This window comes from Ochotona curzoniae, unplaced genomic scaffold (genome assembly GCF_017591425.1).
Source record: "Ochotona curzoniae isolate NIBS_2020 unplaced genomic scaffold, NIBS_Ocur_1.0 scaffold_4506, whole genome shotgun sequence".
Lineage (NCBI taxonomy): Eukaryota > Metazoa > Chordata > Mammalia > Lagomorpha > Ochotonidae > Ochotona > Ochotona curzoniae.
Window position 1 is genome coordinate 51679629 of NW_024467119.1, and position 20158 is coordinate 51699786.

The 20158-nt window shown below is 41.3% G+C and overlaps 1 protein-coding gene across 1 annotated transcript in view; it reads right to left on the bottom strand.

Annotated features, from left to right (window-relative positions):
- EGF (epidermal growth factor) overlaps positions 1-12136 on the bottom strand; it is a 77368-nt gene extending 65232 nt beyond the window's left edge. Inside the window, exon 1 of the mRNA XM_040967381.1 lies at positions 12016-12136. Within this exon, the coding sequence (XP_040823315.1) occupies positions 12016-12136 (121 nt within the window). The remainder of the gene's footprint in view (positions 1-12015) is intronic.
- Between the last annotated feature and the right edge of the window lie 8022 nt (positions 12137-20158).

Sequence of the window (20158 nt, forward strand, 5' to 3'; positions counted from 1 at the left end):
TTTGTATGTATTGATTTAGTTATTCTATGCCCAAACTACAGATTAGACTCACCAAGGGAGCATTTAAAAAAGACCTGGATTCCACCCCCAGAACAGACTGTACTCCAGACTGGGATGCTGATCTTGACACTGATAAGTTTATGTAATGCATTGTGTGGGCACCGGAGAGGACTACGTTAGCATGATGCTGACCATAGCTCTGGGAGAGAGTAATTAACCTTACTTCGTGGTAGGAAACTTCAGACACGCAGTTGCAAGCAGTAGGATCAGGACTGAGACAGTCTGTCTCCAAAATGTACGCTTTTAACCACCAAATTCTACCACCCTCTAAGGACCAAGCACCACTGACTCATTGAAGGAATGGTTTTATTCCTATATATATATATAAAGGCTTGTATATATATGTATATATAAAGGCTTCTTCTGCAACTTCTCTGTAGTAAAACTTTTAAACACCTTTGTACAACTCTGACTAAAAAGAAGCAAAATTCTGATGTAGGAATCACTGAGGTTTGCACATGACGGAGAAACTGACCAAAACTTCACTGGTGAACTCCAGGATTTCACTGTTTGCTGCTAAACGGATCTACCGGTTGGTAACCTTTGAACCACCCAGCAGCCGGCTCTCTGAGGTTGAACTTCTTCCTTGCCCTGTGTTTACCAAGAAAGTTCATACAAATAATGCAAGGACGAACGTCAAGCAGGAAATGTTCCTCTTACAGCTGATATTTGTCCTCAAGGGCAAATTGGCTTCCAAGTTCAGAAGCCAAATGCCGGCTGCTTTCTTTGCTGTTCTCTTCATCTTGAGTTCAAATGGAAGCTAACAGAATACTCATTCAATTTCTTACAAGGGGGTGGGAGAGGGGAGTGGAAACAAAACCTTTCTGTGTTGCTATTGTTTGATTTATCTGGCTAGCAGTCCTTGGAGTATATCTAAATCTTGTTAAACCACAAAGCATTGTTCTTGCTATGTAAGACTGGCTGCAGAAATGCTCTGTCTCAATACCAAGGGGGAAAAAAAAGGTAGAATTTGAATGAGGGAAAGGCAGAAGATGGCAGCATATCTAGAGAGGAGAAATGCCAGGCGTAACAGGCTGTGACCCCAGCAGTTATTAGCTAATATGAGGCCTGGAGTGTAAACAAGGGGGCTCTAGCCAGGGGCATGCAAAGAACAGGGGAGTAAAGAGGCAGACAGTAACACAAAGCAGCATCCTTCCACTCTGTTGGGGTCTTAGAGGATGACCTGAACAAAGAGGTTTAGCCAAGATCTGGAGCTCACAAGGACATTTACTCAGCTAGTCACTGGGAAAGGTACTTCTCACAAGTTTTCTCAGACCGTCTTAGCAACAGTCCTAACAGCAGACATATTATTTCCCAGTGACAATCTAAGGCCATTCAAGCAGTAAATCAATAGCATGAAATTCAGTTGTAGGCTTACTTCTAAAACCTGAATTTCCTCCAGTGTATGAGACAAACTGTTGTCCCTATGGTAGACTCCCTGTTGCTTTGGTGCGATCCTCTCCAGCACAGGCGTTCCAGAGCAGGATGGCAAGAAACACAGGAGATAGGCTGTTGACCAGCAGGAATCACACACCAGAGCTAAGCACACAAGCCCATCTCTCCCTTTTTCTAGGCTCTACTTCAGGGGATCAGTTCTTTTTTCCTCACCACCAGCTGTCTGATTGGCTTCCACCCTCACCCCTTGCATTCTACAAAACTGGCAGTCCCTGACTTGGGTAACTTGCCAACTGCTCTAGGAAAATTCTCCCACCCCAGAGGGGCTCCAGTGCATCTGACATAACTGCACAGTTATTATTTGTGCCTTTAACAGCTAAGTGAGAGGTTCATGAGGTTGTTCCTATCTTTCGTCACTCCCTTTTGTCAGGATTCTCCAGAACTCTGCTGTTAACACGTCAAACAAAGACTGCATTCAATCATCGACAAGTACTGAGACCATCTGATCAAAGTGGGAATGTTCACTACGCACTGGGGACATAAAGATAATTAGCATACAGCCCTTCCTTCAAATAACTTAAGGTTCTGCACACCTGTTACAAAGAGTTCTGCCTAGCGATAAAGCCAGAGCCTGGGAGCAAGAACACCTGATTTCCTGACTGTTAACTTCCTTCATGGAGAGCCAGGACAGCAGCCCAGCTCTGGCAGTGAGCCTAAGCTCAGCTCAGCTCTCTATACTTGTCAGCTTGCTTTCTTCTGGAGGTTTCTTTCCTGGATACTTTACTAGGTTTCCCTTCATCTACCTCTTTTTGAAGGTCAGACGTCATCTCAGAAGGGCAAGATAACAAGACCAAAATTTCAGTGCATTCATACCTGAGTAGGTACAAATGGTTTCTTGTCTGGGCAGAAGTTCAGAGACCCTCCCCAAGACAAAACAAATGCATGGATAGGGAGGTGTTTTTGTTTGTTTTTAGGTGGTTTTTTTTGGCAAAATATTTGAGCAGGATAATAATCTGCATTACAATCTTCATTTCTTGATGACTGCAAATCCACTTACTGTGAGAGGGGTTGATATGCTCATTGTCATTTCTTAGTGGTTCTCAAAGTTACAAGGCACCTGTCGCTGAAAAGCTGGTCTGCGTCACAGCTGCAGCCACTGCCACGGAGGCAAAAAGGAAGAAGGTGGCTGAACTCGAAACTTGGGTTAATTTTCACAGTGACAGAACCACCTTTGTTCCCAATTCCCTCCCCACACATCACCAATTTTTGGCAACTTCTGGGTTCTTACAGAGAGGTATCAGAAGGAAGGATTTTTTTCCCCCTTACAGCTTAGTTAGAGCCAGTTTTCAAAATCTGAGAATCCTTGCATCTCTGCACTTTCTAATACGAAGCTATTTACCAGCTGCTAGTTCCTCTTCATGTCAGAATAAACACGGGTTTGCGTGACAAGAAATATCCAGCTAATTTAAAATGTCCTCTATTTAGGCACACACAGAAGAGCAGTTTGAGAGCCATGAACCTTTATAATCTGTAGCAGATGAGCCAATGAGAAAATAAACATGCAGTGGAAAAGAAAAAAAAAATAAGCCAATACACATACCCGGAGACGAATCAGAAAAAAAAAAAAAATCCAAGAATAAATAGGTGCTGCACAGGTGTAAAAGCAGGTGTCTGAGGGCTATTTCCAGGAGGGTCTGAGGTCCTGCTCAAGGACTTACCCACACAAGGAGAGTGCCCATGTCCCCGGACGTGTCTTTCAGGACCACTCTGGGGCTGGAGTGCTGAGACATTCACACGACTGAATGTAAAGATTCCGGACAGTAGAATGAGCAAGAGCAGCATAATCGTGGTGGGGTTGAGCTCTCAGTAGAAAACAATCTGAATGAGCTCCAGCAGAGCCCAAGCACGGTGGTTCAGCGTGACCAGGTTGGCGTCTCGGCAGGTGGGTCTTCAGCCCGGGACATGTCCCACTTTGCTCTGTCCTGGCTGTCTTCCTCCAATCGCCAAGGCAGCTTCCCAAGGGAGTTTCTGTAACTATGGGTTCTTAGGAGCTAGGAAGAAATACCTGACACACTTCTAACAAATTTCATTCTGTTTCACAGCCAAGCTCTGGAGGCCTGCGGCTGCTTTCCCTGTGACAGGCAGGACTGGGGCAAAGGCTGAGAGAGAGAGAGAGAGAAAGAATGGATAGAAAGTTTCAATCCTGACCCTTGGGTGAAGCTGAAGAAAGAAATATGTAGATAGGAATCTTCCCAAGCACAGTTCTCTTTTAGAAGAGTGGATGACTCCTTGTTCTCTTTTAAGGCTCTTAAACCCCGCCCCTCTCCCTTAGTGACATTCGCTTTGCAAATGGGAATGTGGGCAACTCTGCCCGGCAGGAAATCAGGGCCAGCTGCCAAAGAGACGATAGCTGGCCTCTCACCATAAATATTCCAGGCCGACCAGGGGAAGAGCGATTACGAGCTAATGGTGCCTTGGAGGTGCCTGTTGAATACTGGTTATATTGATTATCTTGAAGAATAAAACCAAATGAAGCCATTGCCATACTAATCAATGGTGAACAACACTGCTGATAATTCGAATTTACAATAATTGATCATCCACAGGCATGATACCAAAAGGTAATCTATCCTCAAAAGCTCATTATTTTGAACAAGATATAGACACCATTGCACTTTCCCGGGGCTTAATTGCTTTCTCTATCTCTCCTGTATGTTTTAGAGCAGAATTGGAACGATTATTCTTTCCAAGTCCAAGGGAAATCCCTGGAGCCAAATGCAAAGACACAGCATGCACTGACACCTTTTCTTTCAGCAGGAGCATAATAAAACATCATGTGGGGCTCGGAGTACAGGGAAAAGAGTGGATGTTATTACAGAGCATGTTGGAAAAACTCATCTACTAGGGCAAAGGCTGGGAAGCACTGGAAATTCAGCACTAGGGCAGGCTCTTCCTTCCCGGGGGGATGTGGGCTCCTTTCAGACCTCAGTGGTAGGAAACAAATGCTTAATGCATCCTTCTGTTACTCCTCGGGAATAATCTTCTAGTGAGCAGAAGCTTCCAGCTTCAACAAACACTTTATTTACATCATTTTCAATGAACAAAGGAGATTTCTGCCAAATTACTTCTTCCTGAAGAACTGACATTCAGTTGCCCAGAGCTAGTGCTCTGAACAGGAATCAGCATGGAGATAAAGCGATAGAAAAGCCAGTCACTAGTGAAACCCACTGATGGAAGGCAAAACGACCCTAAGCATGTATTCATTTCTACCTGTATCCAGACTACTCCTCAGAGACTGGGACACTACCTGTGTCCAGGGACACTCCCCGGAGACTGGGACACTCCTCAGGAACTGGCACACCTGAGGTCAGGATTTCTGTGACACCAGCCAACCTCTGCCAACAGTTGTGACCCTTTATAAGAGAAACAGACTTTGGGTGGGAGAAATACACAGAAGACTTGTGGAGATATGGAATATTCCAGGGCTTTCTAGACTCATTCAGACTCAGGATTTAGAATGGGCCTCCTACAAATAACTTGCACTGACTGTTCAAGTCCCTGACTAATTAGCTTCTCCTTATGCAAATATACTGTCATTGTCATAGAGGATAGCAACAGAAAAAGCTTAGAGGACACTCACGCTGTGCTAGGGAAGAAGAATGGAAAGAATAATATAAAAAGAAATATTAAATAGTCCACATAATTGTGTTCTACTTAGATTTGGAATCTCTCATGCTATTTTTTTTTTTAAAAAAAAAAGACTTACTTATTTTTATTGGAAAGACAGAGTTAGAGAGAGAAGAAGCAGAGAGAGAACTTCCACTGGTTGGTTCACTCTCCAAATGGTCGCAACAGCCAGAGCTGGGTTCATCTAAAGATAAGAGCCAGGAGCATTCTTTAGGTCTCCCACACTGGTGCAGGAGCCCAAGAATGTGGGCCAGGTTGCCCTGCCTCCCCAGGCCATTAGCAGGGAGCTGGATCACCAAGCACATCAGCCAGAGCTCTAATGGGTGTCCATGTGGGAGGCCAGCACTATAGGTCGAGACTCTGTTCTATATCACCATGCTGACTCCTCTTATATCATTTTTTACCTTAAAAATGTTCACTTTCAGGAAATACTATTTGGTCTAGGAGGTTAAGACCCTGCCCGGGCTGTCTGCATTCCATTTCTAAATGATTGGGTTTGAGCCCTGGCTTTATTGCTGATTCCGGTTTCCAGCCAGCATGTACTGTGAAAAGCAACAGAAGATGGAGCAAGCTGTTGCATTCCAACTCCCCACATGAGAAACCTGGGTGGAAGTGTGCTTGCTGTCTCTCCCAGTCAAACAAAAATTAGTAATTAAAAATTAAGAAAGGTGTCCTAGTTACATGTCACTTGGGCTAGTGTTGCCATTAATGTGGCAAGTAAGCCCCCTAGGAAATAATGAAGTCTACAGGAAGGAGATATTTATTAAGTCCATATTCTTACTTCTAGGTAGGATCAGGTATTTCCTAGACAAATGAATATCTTCCCTATTTTAGAGTTAACTAGAAATCTATTACAAGTTTTGGGGTTAAAGCTGCCTGCATCTTATAAGGGCACTGGTTCATGTTCCAAATGCTCCACTTCCAATCCAGCTCTCTGCTTATGGCTGGCAAAGCAGCAGAGGATGGCCGAAGTCTTTGGGACTCTGCACCGATGTGGGAAGCCCAGAAGAAGCTCCTGGTTCCTGGCTTCAGATCAGCTCAGCTCTAGTCATTGTGACCATTTGGGGAGTGAACTAGTAGATAGAAAACCTTCTATCTCTGTCTCTGTCTCCACTTCCCATTCAGCTCCCTGCTTGTGGCCTGGGAAAGCAGTTGAGGACGGCCCAAAGCCTTGGGACCCAGTATCTACATGGGAGACCTGGAGGAGGTTCCTGGCTCCTGGCTTTGGATCAGCGCAGCTCCGGCTCTGTTGGTCACTTGGGGAGCAAATCATCAGACGGAAGATCTTCCTCTCTGTCTCTCCTCTATGTGTATCTGACTTTGCAATAAAAATAAAGACTTTTTTTTTTTTAAAGAATGACTGTCTTGGTGGGGTGGGTAGGTGAATAAACGGTATATTAAAATTCTGTGTCCTTTCTGTTCAGCTTTTCTGTCAGTGTAAAACTTTTAAAAGTTCTTTTCTTTTTTTTTCAAAATGAGTCACTATATAATTAAAATTACACAGATTAAATAATGTCACGTTCCTATCTAACAACATATAAATTTAAAAACATAATGGGGCCTGGTGCAATGGTTTAGTAGCTAAATCCTTGACTTGCATGACTGGAATCTCCTATGGGCACCCGTTCATATCCCAGCTGCTCCACTTCCCATCCAGCTCCCTGCTTGTGGCTTGGGAAAGCAGCAGAGGACAGCTCAAAAGCCTTGGGACACTGTACCCACGTGGGAGACCCAAAAGAAGCTCCTGGCTTAGGATCAGCTCAGCTCTGGCCATTGTGGCCACTTGGGGAATGAATCAGCAGATGAAACAGCTTTCTCTGTGTCTCTACTTCTGTGTGTTTATCTTGCCTTTCTAATAAAAGTAGGTGAATCTTTAAAAAAGGAAATTTAAAAACATTTTGCGCAAGTTAGTCATTTTTCATTTAACCAGTTAGTTTAACCCAATTATCAAGAAAATTTCCATAAAGAGAAACAAGCCCCCAAAACTGGACACATAGCAAGGAAACACATGATAATACATAATACATAAACACAATCCTAAACAGATTTAAATCTGAAAACATAAACTGTCCACGTAAAATTGCATTGAATTTGTTTGCATTACCTGCCTCATTCTTCCTGGCACTTTGACTTCAACTACGTCGAGGTTTAGAGATACAACCTGAGCTTTTCTATCATCCACAATACAATTTCCCTCCCTAACTTTCCATTTTGTCCCATCCATAACAAACACATTGCCATGAAACAGGAAGCATTTGAAGTCCAAGCAAGCGTACTATGGATGCTATGAATTGCACATAGTTGAACACCACTTGCTGGCAACCGAGGCACTTGCAAACGTTGCCTGCAGCTCTTCGCTCTTACAAAACTGTGAATCGCTATCTTTCTTCTCCTCTATGTCCAAGACAGAAATCACTTTGGTGAGAATAATCGTTGTTTGCCTCTCAGGAATGGGAGAGAAGCATACAATAAACGGCAGAGAAAAAACATGTAATCGTAAATTTTTGAAATTTTAAGTTCTTGATCACAGAAACAAAATTACTTACATGAAGTTGTTTCATTTGCTTTTCCCAGTCTGACTTTTTTTCAATTGAGATGCATCCACTTTTTTGTTCAAAGTGAGCAGATCTTCAATCTTAAATGTTTGATTTGCTGAGTTTTGGTAAATGTTATCTACACATTTCACCAAGATATGGAACGTTTCCTTTATCACCAAAATTTCCCCTGTGCTCCTTTCAGTGAACTCCACCCATAGGAAACCATTGTTCTTACTTCTGTTGTCATAGCTTAGTTTTGTCTGTTCTTGACCTTTGTATTAGTACAATCACATGGTATGTTTAATTTTGCACTTAGCTTTTTTTTTTTAACATTTTTTATTCACCTAGGTTATGTATGTCAGTACTGCATTCTTTTTCATTTCTGATAAGTAATTTCTGTATGAATATAACACAATTTGTGTATCAGTCTCCTTTTGATGGACCTTTGGGTTGTTTCCAGGTTTGGTTCAATGAATGTTTTCACTTCCTTTCAGTTAATATCTAATTTCTGCTTCATTGGGTAGGTATATGTTTAACTTCATAAGGAACTGCCAAGTATTTTATTAAAGTGGTTGCTCCATTTTATATTTTGATCAGCAATATATGTAAGCTCCTTTCTTTTATTCACAGTTGGTTTTGTTAGTCTTTTGTATGAATGACATAGTATTACATTGCAATTTTAATTAGCCTTTCTTCAATGACTGCAGTATTGAACATATTTTTGTGTTTGTTCATATTACATAGAATGTTTTGTGACATATCTATTCAAACCTTTGGCTTATTTTTATTTAATTGTTTAGCTTCTTCTTATTAATTTATAGAAGCTCATCATACATATTCTAGATTCAAATGCTTTATCTGACCATATGTATTGCAAATATTTACTCCCAGTTTATCAATTTTCTCAATAGTATCTTTCGGTGTGCAAAAGATTTTAATTTTGATGAAGTTGACTTGGTCAATCTTTGTTTTGTGATAACATTTTTTATGTGTTCTCTCTTATAACTCATTGTCTACTGTGAGGTCTCTAAGATACTCTTTTTTCTTTTCTTGCTGCTGTTAGAGTTTTAGCTTTCATGTTAGTGACTAGTATTTATACAGTATATGAAGTTGAAGCTTATTAGTTTTTTTATGATATCTAATTATTTCCGTATCACTTGTAAAACATGTTTTCTTTTTCCTTGAATTGCTTCGATATCTGTGGAGAAATTATTTCACCATTTGTCTATGGATATCTATCTAGACGTTTTGCTTTGGCTGTTTTTTCTATCCTTACACTATTACCATATTATCTTGACTACTGTAGCTTTGAAGTGTCTCAAAACCTGTTTCCATACATCCTCCAACTTTATTTTTAAAGTTTTTTTCCTTTGGATATTTTTGATTCTTCGCATTTCACTATAGATTTTAGAATTAGCTTGACAACTTCTACCAAGCAAAAAGAAAAATAGTTCTTTTGGGGATCTTAATTGGGATGCCATTTAAATAATTAACCTAATTTAGAAAGCACTGACATTTTAACAACATGGAATTTTTCGATGTATAAACACAATGTATTTTGCCAATTATTTAGACCATCTTAAACACACTTCATCAATGTGTTAGGATGTTTAGTGTTGAGCTTCCCAAACCTTCTGTTAAAATTATTATACATATTTTAATAAATGAAATATTTCTATTAATTTTGTTTTCCAATATTCTGCTGTTGCTTTATGGCAATAGAATTAAATTTTTATGGAGTTTTTGTCTTTTCCTGATTGCTAAACATTTAATTATGTCTGGAGTTGTCATTGAATGCAAGGTCTGGAATGAAAAGTCCCATTCAGTTTTTTTTTTTAAACATCAGCCATCACTGTTTAGCATCATTCAGTGTACCTCATGAGGAAGATCAAGCCAGGACAACTTCTACCTGCCATGTGGGGAAGTAGGCATTACCTCCATTTGACAGGAGATAATCCTGAGGTTAATGATCTTACCCAGTCTCACAGTTGTAAAGTGAGGGAAATAGTACAAAAGTCCAGCTCTCTCTATCCCTAGGGCCTCTCCCCAACTCCTGCTTTGTAAGACTCTTTTTATATCCCTAAGGATGCCAAGGTGAGCACTTCTCTCTCATGCCTGCCCTGAGACCACGACACCAGCAGCAGGCATGAGTTTCCATCCTTTCTTCTAGCATCTTCCAACTCCTCCTGTGTGTCTCCCCAAATGCCTAAATGCCCGCCAGCAAGGTGGTTCTCACTTCTGGTGAAGATCATAATCTAAGCTGTTTGAGAAATGAGAGTCTTCTTCAGTGACCCATGAAGTTGCACCTGGACATGATACAAGAAAGAGACAACCGTTAAATTAGATTGCTTAGATGCCCTGATCTTCAAGAACATTTATGTATCTGAAACAGGGAAATCAAAGATAAACATAGGAAAGTAACTTCAAGAATCAGCAAGAGCAAATGTCTTGGATAACTAATAAATGATGTTATTCCAAATTCTTCTCAGTCATTTCAAGTATATTTCAGAAAGAAGGAGGCAAGGGACTTGACTATTTTTGCAGAGACTGATACAACCGGGAGCAGTTTTTAAAACACTGGTTATCAGATCCTATGATTGCTCACTTAATGTAATCCATGTCACGGAAATGATCCATCATCTTTTAGGTCACCTGTGGCTCCAGTTTCCCTGGCTGCATTCACATACCCGCTGTAGCCTTTTCACAAGGTATCTGCTAAACCAAGAATAACAAAATAATACAGTCCTGGCTTTGTGCAGATGAAACCTCCTGTGCACAGTATTTTATTTTTTTAAGAATTATTTATTTATTTTTGATGGGGGCTGGTGCCATGGCAAAGTATACTCAGCTTCTCCTGCCATCCCATGAGTGCCAGTTCAAGTCCTGGCTGTTCCACTTCTGATCCCGCTCCCCATTTATGGTCTAGAGAAGCAGAAGAGGATAGCCCAAGTCTTTCAGTCTCTGCACCTGCATGGAAAACTCAGAAGAAGCTCCTGGCTTCAGATTTGCTCAGCTTCAGTTATTTCAGCTCTCCAGGGAGTGAACCAGCAAATGGAAAACCTCTCTCTCCTCTCTCCTTCCCTCTCTCCTTCCTTCTCTCTGTGACTTTGCATTTCAAATACATAATATTTTGAAGATTTGTTTTAGTTTCATTTTTTCAAGTAACTCTTCCTTTCAAATAAAACCAAGCTAAATCTTTCTCACCAAAAGAATTATGTATTTAGGGCCTGGTACAGCAGCCTAGTGCCTGAAATCCTCGCCTTGCATCTGTCAGGATCCCATACGAGCACTGGTTCGTATCCAAGCTGCTCCACTTCCCATCCAGCTCCCTAGCTCCCCACTTGTGGCCTGGGAATGTAGTTGAGGACAGTCCAAAGCCTTGGGACCCTGCATCCATGTGGGAGACCTGGAAGAAGCTCCTAGCTCCTGGCTTCGGATTAGCTCAGCTCCAGCCTTTGCAGTCACTTGGGGAGTGAACCAGTGGACAGAAGATCTTTCTCTCTGTTTCTCGTTCTCTCTGCTTATCTGCTTTTGCAATAAAAAAAATAAATAAAATAGATCTTTAAAAAAGGAATTATGTGTTTGAAAGGCAGGGTTACAGAGGGAGAAAGAGAGAAAAATCTTTCATCCCCGGGTTCACTCTCCAAATGGATGCTATAAGGCCAGTGTTGGGCTGGTCTGAAACCAGGAGTCTCCTTGAGGGTCTCTGAAATGGTTGCAGGAGCCCAAAGACCCAGGCCATCCTCCACTGCTTTCCCAAGTACGTCAGCAGGATCAGAAGTAGAACTTCATGGGGAATAGAGCAGCTGGGACTAGAACCAGCGCTCACATGGGCTATGGCTACAACAGCAACTTTACTTACTACCCGACAGTGTTGGCCCAATGTTTTTGAAACTACATGTCAGAATCTGACTGCTTTATGAAGTAGAAAATTACATTGTTTCTAGAGAATCTGGCAATCAGTTCTAATCTTCATTCCTAATCTCCAACACAGGAGACCATGAAATAAAATGGAAGGTAACATGTGCATGCACACACACACACACACACACACACACACACACACACACACTAAACTAAGCCTCAGCCCTTCCCAGGCATTGTGTCACTCAAAGAAGCATTTAGAAAGATCATACCTGTGGTTTGGGCCATGGTTTAGCCAAAAGGTCACCCTCAGATGTGCAAACATATTTCATAATTCTGACCAAAATGAACAAGACTGACCCATTTACAGCACGGCAGACTTCAGCTAAATTCCTGCAATATATTCTTCTTCTGTTAGGAAATGATATATTTTATTTCTCATCAGTCAAGTCGTTAGTTTAATATAACTTACCTTGATCTTGTGTCAAAATAAGTCTGACCTTTAAAAGCCAGCTCGCTCCCAGCATGATCCTTTCAGTAAGTAATTTGACAACGCAGTCAGTGCCATAAAAATATTCAGAGGCGTTGACCATGTAATCTCACTCCTGGCAATTTCTCCCTAAACGAATAATCTCTCCACTAAAAAAAGAAGTTGTAGTCATACGAATATATTTTTTGTTATCATTTGTGGTAGCCAAAATTACAAGCTTTCATTTACAGTTACAGAAATGGTTAAGAAATTGGTAAAAGAACATGATATTAGCCTTAAAAGGCAGCATGCACTGCAATATTAACAAAAAAATATAAAAATCACATTCATCCTATTATCACAGTATTTTTCTTTTATATACATGAATAAGAGCCCCCTTCCAACAGAAATAGTTCATTGGAAAAGATCATGGATTTTCTTTCGTTTCAATTTGTTTTTATTACCTTAAAGTTGTAAATATATGTAATTTGAGAGATAAAGGTCCCATCCATTGGTTTACTCTCTAGATACCCATAACAGCTACAGATGGACAAGGGCTGACGCTGGGAGCCAAGAATGCAATCCAAATCTTTCATGTGAGTGGCAGAGACCCAACTGCTTGAACCATCATTGCTGCACTCCCCAACCCCAACCCCAAGGTATGCTTAAGCAGGGAGCTGAAATCAGGGGCCTGGGCCAAGTACCAAACTCTCACACTTCATTGTGGTACATGAGCATCCTAGTTTAACAGGTGTTTTAACCACACTTGCCCCTAAAGTTGTATTTTTTTTAAGTTTATTTATTTTTTATTTGAAAGGCAGGTTTACAGAAAAGAGGAGCGACAGCAGGAGAGATCTGCCATTCACTCTTCAAATGGTCACAATGGTTGGAGCTGAGTTGGTTTAAAGCCAGGAACCAGAACTTTCTTGTGGGTTTCCAGTGTGGGTGTAGAGACCCAAGTCCTTGGGCAATTTTCTAAAGCTTTCCCAGGCTATAAGCAAGGAGCTGAATCAAAAGCGGAGCATCTGGGGTACACACTGGCCAATATGGACTGCTGATGTTGGCAGGTGGAAGATTAGCCTGTTGAGCCACAGTACCACCACCACCACCCCTGTCCCATTCAATGTTGTAATTTTAAATGAGACTTAGCAAACTATCCAATGCTCAGATGAAGAGCATTATGATCAGCTTTTAAAGTTGCTGATGCCCAAGCCCCAGCCCTGCCAATAAAGTGTAAGCCTTGAGGTGAGGCACCTTGGTCTCTGCATCACTTGAAGCCTGTTGGGAACACAGATCTCAGGGCTGTCACCATGGTTCAACTGGCTAATCTTCTACTTTCAAGTGCCAGCATCACATATGGGTGCCAATTATTGTCCCTGCTTTTCCACTTCCCATCTAGCTCCCTGCTTGTGGCCTGGGAAAGCAGTAGAGTTTGGCCAAATGCTTGGTGCCCTGCAACTGTATAAAAGACCTGGAAGAAGCTCCTGGCTCCTGGCTTGCACCAGCTCAGCTTTGGCCTTTGTGACCATTTGGGGAGTGAAACAGCAGATGGAGGATCTTTGTCTCTCCTTCTCTATCTCTTTCTAGTGATAATAAATTAACCTTGAAAGAAGGAAGGAAGGGAGAGAGGGAGGGCAGGAGAGAGGAAAGGGAGGGAGAAAGGGAGGAAGGAAGGAAGGAAGGAAACAAACAAACAAACAAATGAACAAACAAGGGAGGGGCCGAGGTGAATCATAGCTACTAAATTAGAACCTCCAGCATGGTTCCGGAACAATAGCACAGTGACTAAATCCTTGCCTTGCTCATTCCGGGATTCCATATGGGACTTCAAAAAATATTTATTCATTTTCATTGGAAAGGGAAATTTACAGAGAGAAGGAGAGACAAACAGATCTTCTGTCTGCTGGTTCACTATCCAATTAGCTGCACTGGCCCAAACTGAGCTGACCTTAAGCCAAGAGCTTCTTCTGGCTCTCCACATGGACGCAGGGGTCCAAGGCTTTACGTCATCCTCTATTACTTTCCCCAGCCACAAGCAGGGAGCTGGATGGGAAGTGGAGCATGTGAGACATGAACTGGTGCCAGTGCTCATATAGGATCCTGGCACTTGCAAGGTGAGGGTATAGTCATTGAGCTATAGTGCTGGGCCGAAATAAATCTTTTCTTAGAGAGAAAGGGAATGAATGAACCTTCAGTACATTAAGATCCCCAAATGGGCCATTACGCCTGTAGATGTTTGAAAAACATGGGCATAGTCTCAAATGATTACTAAAAGGAAAAAAGAAAGTGTCCCATGCACTTGACTCTCCAGCACAATGCACTAAATTGCTGTTTGTATTTTGAAATGTTCTTTGTGGGATGTGTCATAGCCTAATGATTAAATCCTCACCTTGCATGTGCCAGGATCCCATATGGGCACCAGTTTGTGTCCCAGATGCTCCACTTCCCATCTGATTCCCTGCTTGTGGCCTGGGAAGGCAGTAGAGAATGGCCCAAAATTTTGAGATCCTGCATCTGCATGGGAGGGAGGCCCAGAAGAAGCTCCTGGCTCCTGGCTTCAGATTGGCTCAGCACCGGCCATTACCGTCATCTGGGGAGTGCACCAGCAAATGGAAAATCTTTTTGTCTTTCCTCTGTAAATCTGCCTTTCCAATAAAAATAAATAAATTGGATAGATGGAAGGAAGGAAGTAAAGAAGGAAGGAAAGAAGGAAGGAAGGAAGGAAGGAAGCAAGGAAGGAAGCAAGGAAAGAAGGAAGCAAGGAAGGAAGGAAGATTCCTTGTGTTACAGGACCTTATACCTAGTGCAGGGTGTAGTATTCTCCCTCCCTCCTCCTCCCAAGAAATGTTAATGTCTTAGTTCACATTCTGTTGCTGTAATGGAGTATCTCAGCCTGGGGAGTTTCTCAAGAGATTGCTTTTTTATGGTCCAAGGGCACAGCACCAGCATGTGGTAAGAGCTTTTCTGCTGCATCCGAAACTGGCAGCAGATACCACACGTTGAGAAAGAGCAAGCTTACCGGTCTCTCTTCAGTGTCTCAGAAAGCCAAGAAGGCCATTCTGGGGCCCACCTCATGACCCCTATCACAGTTATTATCTACCAAAGGCCCCCTCCAATTACCATCCATATATGAATCTGAGGATTCAATGTCCAACACATGGGCTCTCACATTCAGGCCCTAGCAGCCAGTTAAAACCCCAATCCTATTGACAACCAAAAGCACCTCAAAGCTGCTTCCTGTGGATGTATAGTACTTTTTGTGGATGTAACTATTAGTCTAGGAAGATTTGACCTTATTTTATGAGAAGTCAAGTTGACTCCTGTTACCTTTGCTCCCAAATTGCCCTTTTCTCCTCCTTCAGGACTCTTGCTATAGTCCATTATTTCATACCCTTCCTAACCTCACTGAAACTCTTTGAGAATATTCATCCTTTAGTCACTCAACCATTTGTTGGAAAAACCTCAACAGTTTGATTATTGAGTTTGTGCCACTCACTCCACACACACACATATATATATATTTACCTAGAAGGACTGCATAAGGGAGAGTAGCACACCGAGAAGTGAAGACACAGTGCAGTATATGTCTCTAATCATGAATAAAACATGGACTCCCAATGAAACTGTTAAGAACAGATTTACAATGGAATGCCGGACTCTCTACCATTGTCTATACCTACAACGTCAGGATACACTTAAATAGCAGAAAGATGGACTTGTGACTGTTGCTACAGGACTTCACTATTGTAACAATACAGGGGAAGATGTTGACAAGGGCAGGAAAATGGAGAGAGTAGAAAGGGAATTCTCTAAGCCTATGGAGCTATAGCATGGAAAATAAAAAGTTAAAAATTGACATATGCTTAGGTCAAAGACAGGGATTAGAGCTGCCTTTGAAGACTTTCATTCCTGGAGAAAAGCATAATTTTTTTTTTATCTGCCACATTTTACAAGAAGAATACCAAAGTATAGAATTCAACTAAAAGTTAGAAAATTACTTTTGGCTGTATTTCTGATCATTCATACTCATCTATTAAAGTTACAGAACATCCTAGGTTCAAAGAGCATTTAAAATAGCCTTGGCACTCATTGGAAGAGATCGGTGTAACTGGAATCCTAACGGCATTACAGAAGTCACGTTCTGATTCCTGAGCCCGGAGAGCTCCTTAACTCTGAAGAAAACATCAACTGCATCATTATCTCATGATCACACAACTAAGAAAGTTTGTGCTGGGAATAGAAGTTGGAGGCTACAAATTTCCCCTTTCCTTTTTTGGGGTTCCTAAAATATACAACTGCTAGATGACTGGCTGATTTTTTTTATTTAAAGTTACTTATCTCAGTGGGAGTACTTCAAAATGCTTCTACCAGATTCCCAAATTGCAAGATCAACCATATACCTTACTAACAGACAGTTCGTGAAACACAGTGAGCAATCAATATATCTTTATCAAATAGCTAAATGAATGGCTGCTAGGGAGATGTTAAAAAGAAGCAGAGGAACCCATCTTGCAGTGTGTGTGTGTGTGTGTGTACACTAATAAAAAACACCCAAAAGCCAAGCCACAAACAAATAAAGTCTCCAAAAACTCAATAACAGCAAAATCCTCCGTGAGGCTATGGTGGGTAAACTGCTTTCCCTTGTGGGAGTCATCCAGACACTACAGCATCTACCTAAGAGCCAAACACCACCTGATTATTTGGACACTTGTGAGGAATCCCCAAGAGAGAGCAGAGATGCATCACTTCTACCATAGAAGGCAATGAGGCCAGCAGAAAAGAGCAGTCAGGAGCCTGTGACCCCATGCAACCTCCCAGCTGCCCAGGGAGCAATGCCAACATGTGAATCTCAAACTCAAATGTCATGATGAGCGAGAATCCACAGAGTGGTGTCTGGGAGCCATAGCCAAGACACACCCTGCTTTCAGGCCCAGCTGTCCATGCTCTTCTGGGATGGGATGCCCGCTGAGAGCCAAATCCCAGGGCTGTGGGTAAGGTCGTGGAGGTGAAATTGGTCACTGAGCTCACTCAAAGGCTTACACAAACCGATCATTGCTAGAATTTAATCCATTTTGAATGGTTTTGAAAGTAATCTTTACCTTCTCAAAGTTAGTAAGGGCATTACAGGAAACTGAAAACACAAGAAGCCAAAGACAAAGTCATCTACAATGCCAAGTAGCTGAGTTCGAATTGTCCTTTTGGGTCCCATGCCTACACACACAATATCCACTAACATGCAACTGGAATCACACAGAATGAATCCACCTTTAAAGTAGGATTTTATTTGACTTGTTGATGCTTTTTCCAGCACGCCACAGGGCAACTCACTCTTTTTATTCCTACACCCAACATTCGACTGGAAGTTACTGATTATAAAGTAACCCAAACAAGAGTTAGAGAACACCAAGCTCACCTCAAACCAAAAATAGAGTTTATTTTGTTGGCTATCAACATGCTGTTTATTCTGAAATGGACAAAGCAAAATTCTCAGCACCTTGTAGTCTATTTCACATGATTTTTTAATGTTCCTAAAAACCTGATTAATGACATTCCTGAGAACAGTGGCATTTCTGGGGCACAGCAAGTTGAATTCACAGCTTATTCCCAGTCACATTTACTACCTGGTGCCAAGAATGCCCAGCTGATGCTCAGGGGAATTTGCCTCACCTGATACACCCTTGAATTGCCTGCCTATGTCTTAATGCTGATTATGTAGAGCAAAATTCTGTTGGGTACTTGGTCCAGCAGCTCTTAAGTGAATTTTGTTTTCCTAAATAACACATTGCTTTGAGTGACTCACCTGCATGAAAATGAGCAAACCTGTGTGCCTACAGTGGCTTTAATTTCCAAAAGTAGTATTCTGTTACTTTGTTTTACCAGAAAGGAAAATTTTAAATGACCACGTGCAGCCTAAAATTTTCCCTTGCAAAACTCTTAGAAAAGTTCTCCTTTATTAATATGCAAAATCATAATAGAGGGGTGTCAGTATTTGGCAAAGCAATTAAAATGTGGTTGGTTGGGGCACCCACATTCCATTTTGAATGGTTGACTTTGAGTCCTGGTCCCAGTCCTAATTCCAGCTTCCTGCCAATGCTCACCCTGGGAAGAGTAGATAACTCAAGTTGGGTTCCTGCCATCCATATGGTAGACTTGGATTCTGGCTTTAGCCTGGTTCAGCCCTTTGCTGTTGTGGGCATTTGGGGTGTAAAACAACAGATGGAAATGTTCTGTCTAACTATTAATTCTTTTTTAATCAATATTTAAATATTTTAAACCAAATTATCATGCTTCCACCTGGAGGCAAAAAAACATAAAGGATTAAAAAAAAGATCAGTTGTTTTCCCACCAAGAAGATTAGGCCTTCATTGTAAGTTGGTATAGAATGCTTTGCTTATTCATTCGTTCATTTCCTTATTCTTTGGGAAGGCACTTCAAGTATCTTGTATTTACTGAAGGATGACATGAGAAAAAAAAAAATACTGCTGGGCTTCCTTCTGAGCCAATCACATCCCTCTGGTTTGCCTTCTAATGTGAAGATTAGTATTCATCAGTTTTTTATAATTCATTCACATTGAAAACAGAAAAGGAGCATCAAGAAGGAGCTCAAAAATAGGCCTGGGTCCCTTCCACCAATGTGAGAGTCCTGGATGAAACTCCAGCTCCTGCTTTAGCCTCGCATCCGGCCAGGTCATTGCAGCTGTCTGGGGAGTGAACCAGTGGATGGAAAGTATTTTTCTCGCTCTGCATCTTTATCTCTCCATAACTTTGACCTTTTAAAATAGATAAATAAATAAATACATTTAAAAAATATGTTAGTGAATCCCACAGCCCTGTATTCTCAAAAAGAGAACTGTATTCTCAAAAAGAGTTTCCTTGGCCCTTGTGATAGCAGCGAGTAAAAAACTATTTGTCTACTTGGAAATTAGAGTGGCTTCCTTCTTTGAGTCTGGTTTCTAAAAATGACTGCAGTTAACAATCTTCAATTCATATACACAATTATTTGAATTCAAGAGAGGAGTCAGTTTATCAAAGAGCAGGCACATGAGCACATATGCGTATTAGAAGAGGGAACTGAGACACACCCACACACCCTGAGCAACCCTTTGAAACTGAAAACCTCCGCTCATCCCTGATTCAAAGGTACCTTCATTTTTGTACAGTTATTTAAGTTATCATTGTTTTTCATAAACTCTAAAATCCTTACTAATAGTTTTCACCAGAGTTGTTCAATGGAATTAATTTCCATGTGGGAGAGTCTACTTAATGCATCAAAGATGGTTATACCCAACATGTGAACCACTTGGCTTGGTAGTCTAACATTGTTCTATAGTTACCACATTTTGAATGCAATATTATTCAAGAAGTTTGTTTCTAAGAGGCTTTTAAATACATGATAATGAAATTGCATGGTGTCTGTAGCATAGTAAAGAAAAGAAAGTTATAAGCTTTAGATTTAAAATAAGTTGTTCTAATACAAATTGAAATTGAGCATGCAATTGTTATGCAAATGATGTGTTTAAAAGATATCCCAACAATAAATAGTAAATTAGCAATGATCGGGTCTCTAGAAGATGCACTCAGTGATCAAAGCACCAGAAATAAAAAGGCAAAAAAAAAAGGAAAGGAAGGGCAGGCAGTTATATTCCTCTAAGAAGGGGAAATTTGGGAATTCTGAGTATGCCATTTATCTGTACTGATCTGATATGCGGTTTATATCTAAGCTAAAACTCTTTCTTTTTGGATAAAATACATCCAGATGAAATAATTTCTATTCTCCATCCATTTGTATTATAATTTCTTCAATTTATTATGTTAAAACTAAATACCCATTTTTTTTAAAGATTTATTTATTTTTATTGCAAAGTCAGATCTACAGAGAGGAGGAGAGACATAGAAAGATTTTCCATCCGATGATTCACTCCCCAAGTGAGCGCAACGGCCGGTACTGCACTGATCCGAAGCCAGGAGCCATGAAGCTTGTCCAGGTCTCCCACGCAGGTTCAGGGTCCCAAGGCTTTGGGCTGTCCTAGACTGCTTTCCCAGGCCACAAGCAGGGAAGCTGGATGGGAAGCGGGGCTGCCAGGATTAGAACCGGCAATCATATGGAATCCCGGTGCATTCAAGGCAAGGACTTTAGCCGCTAGGC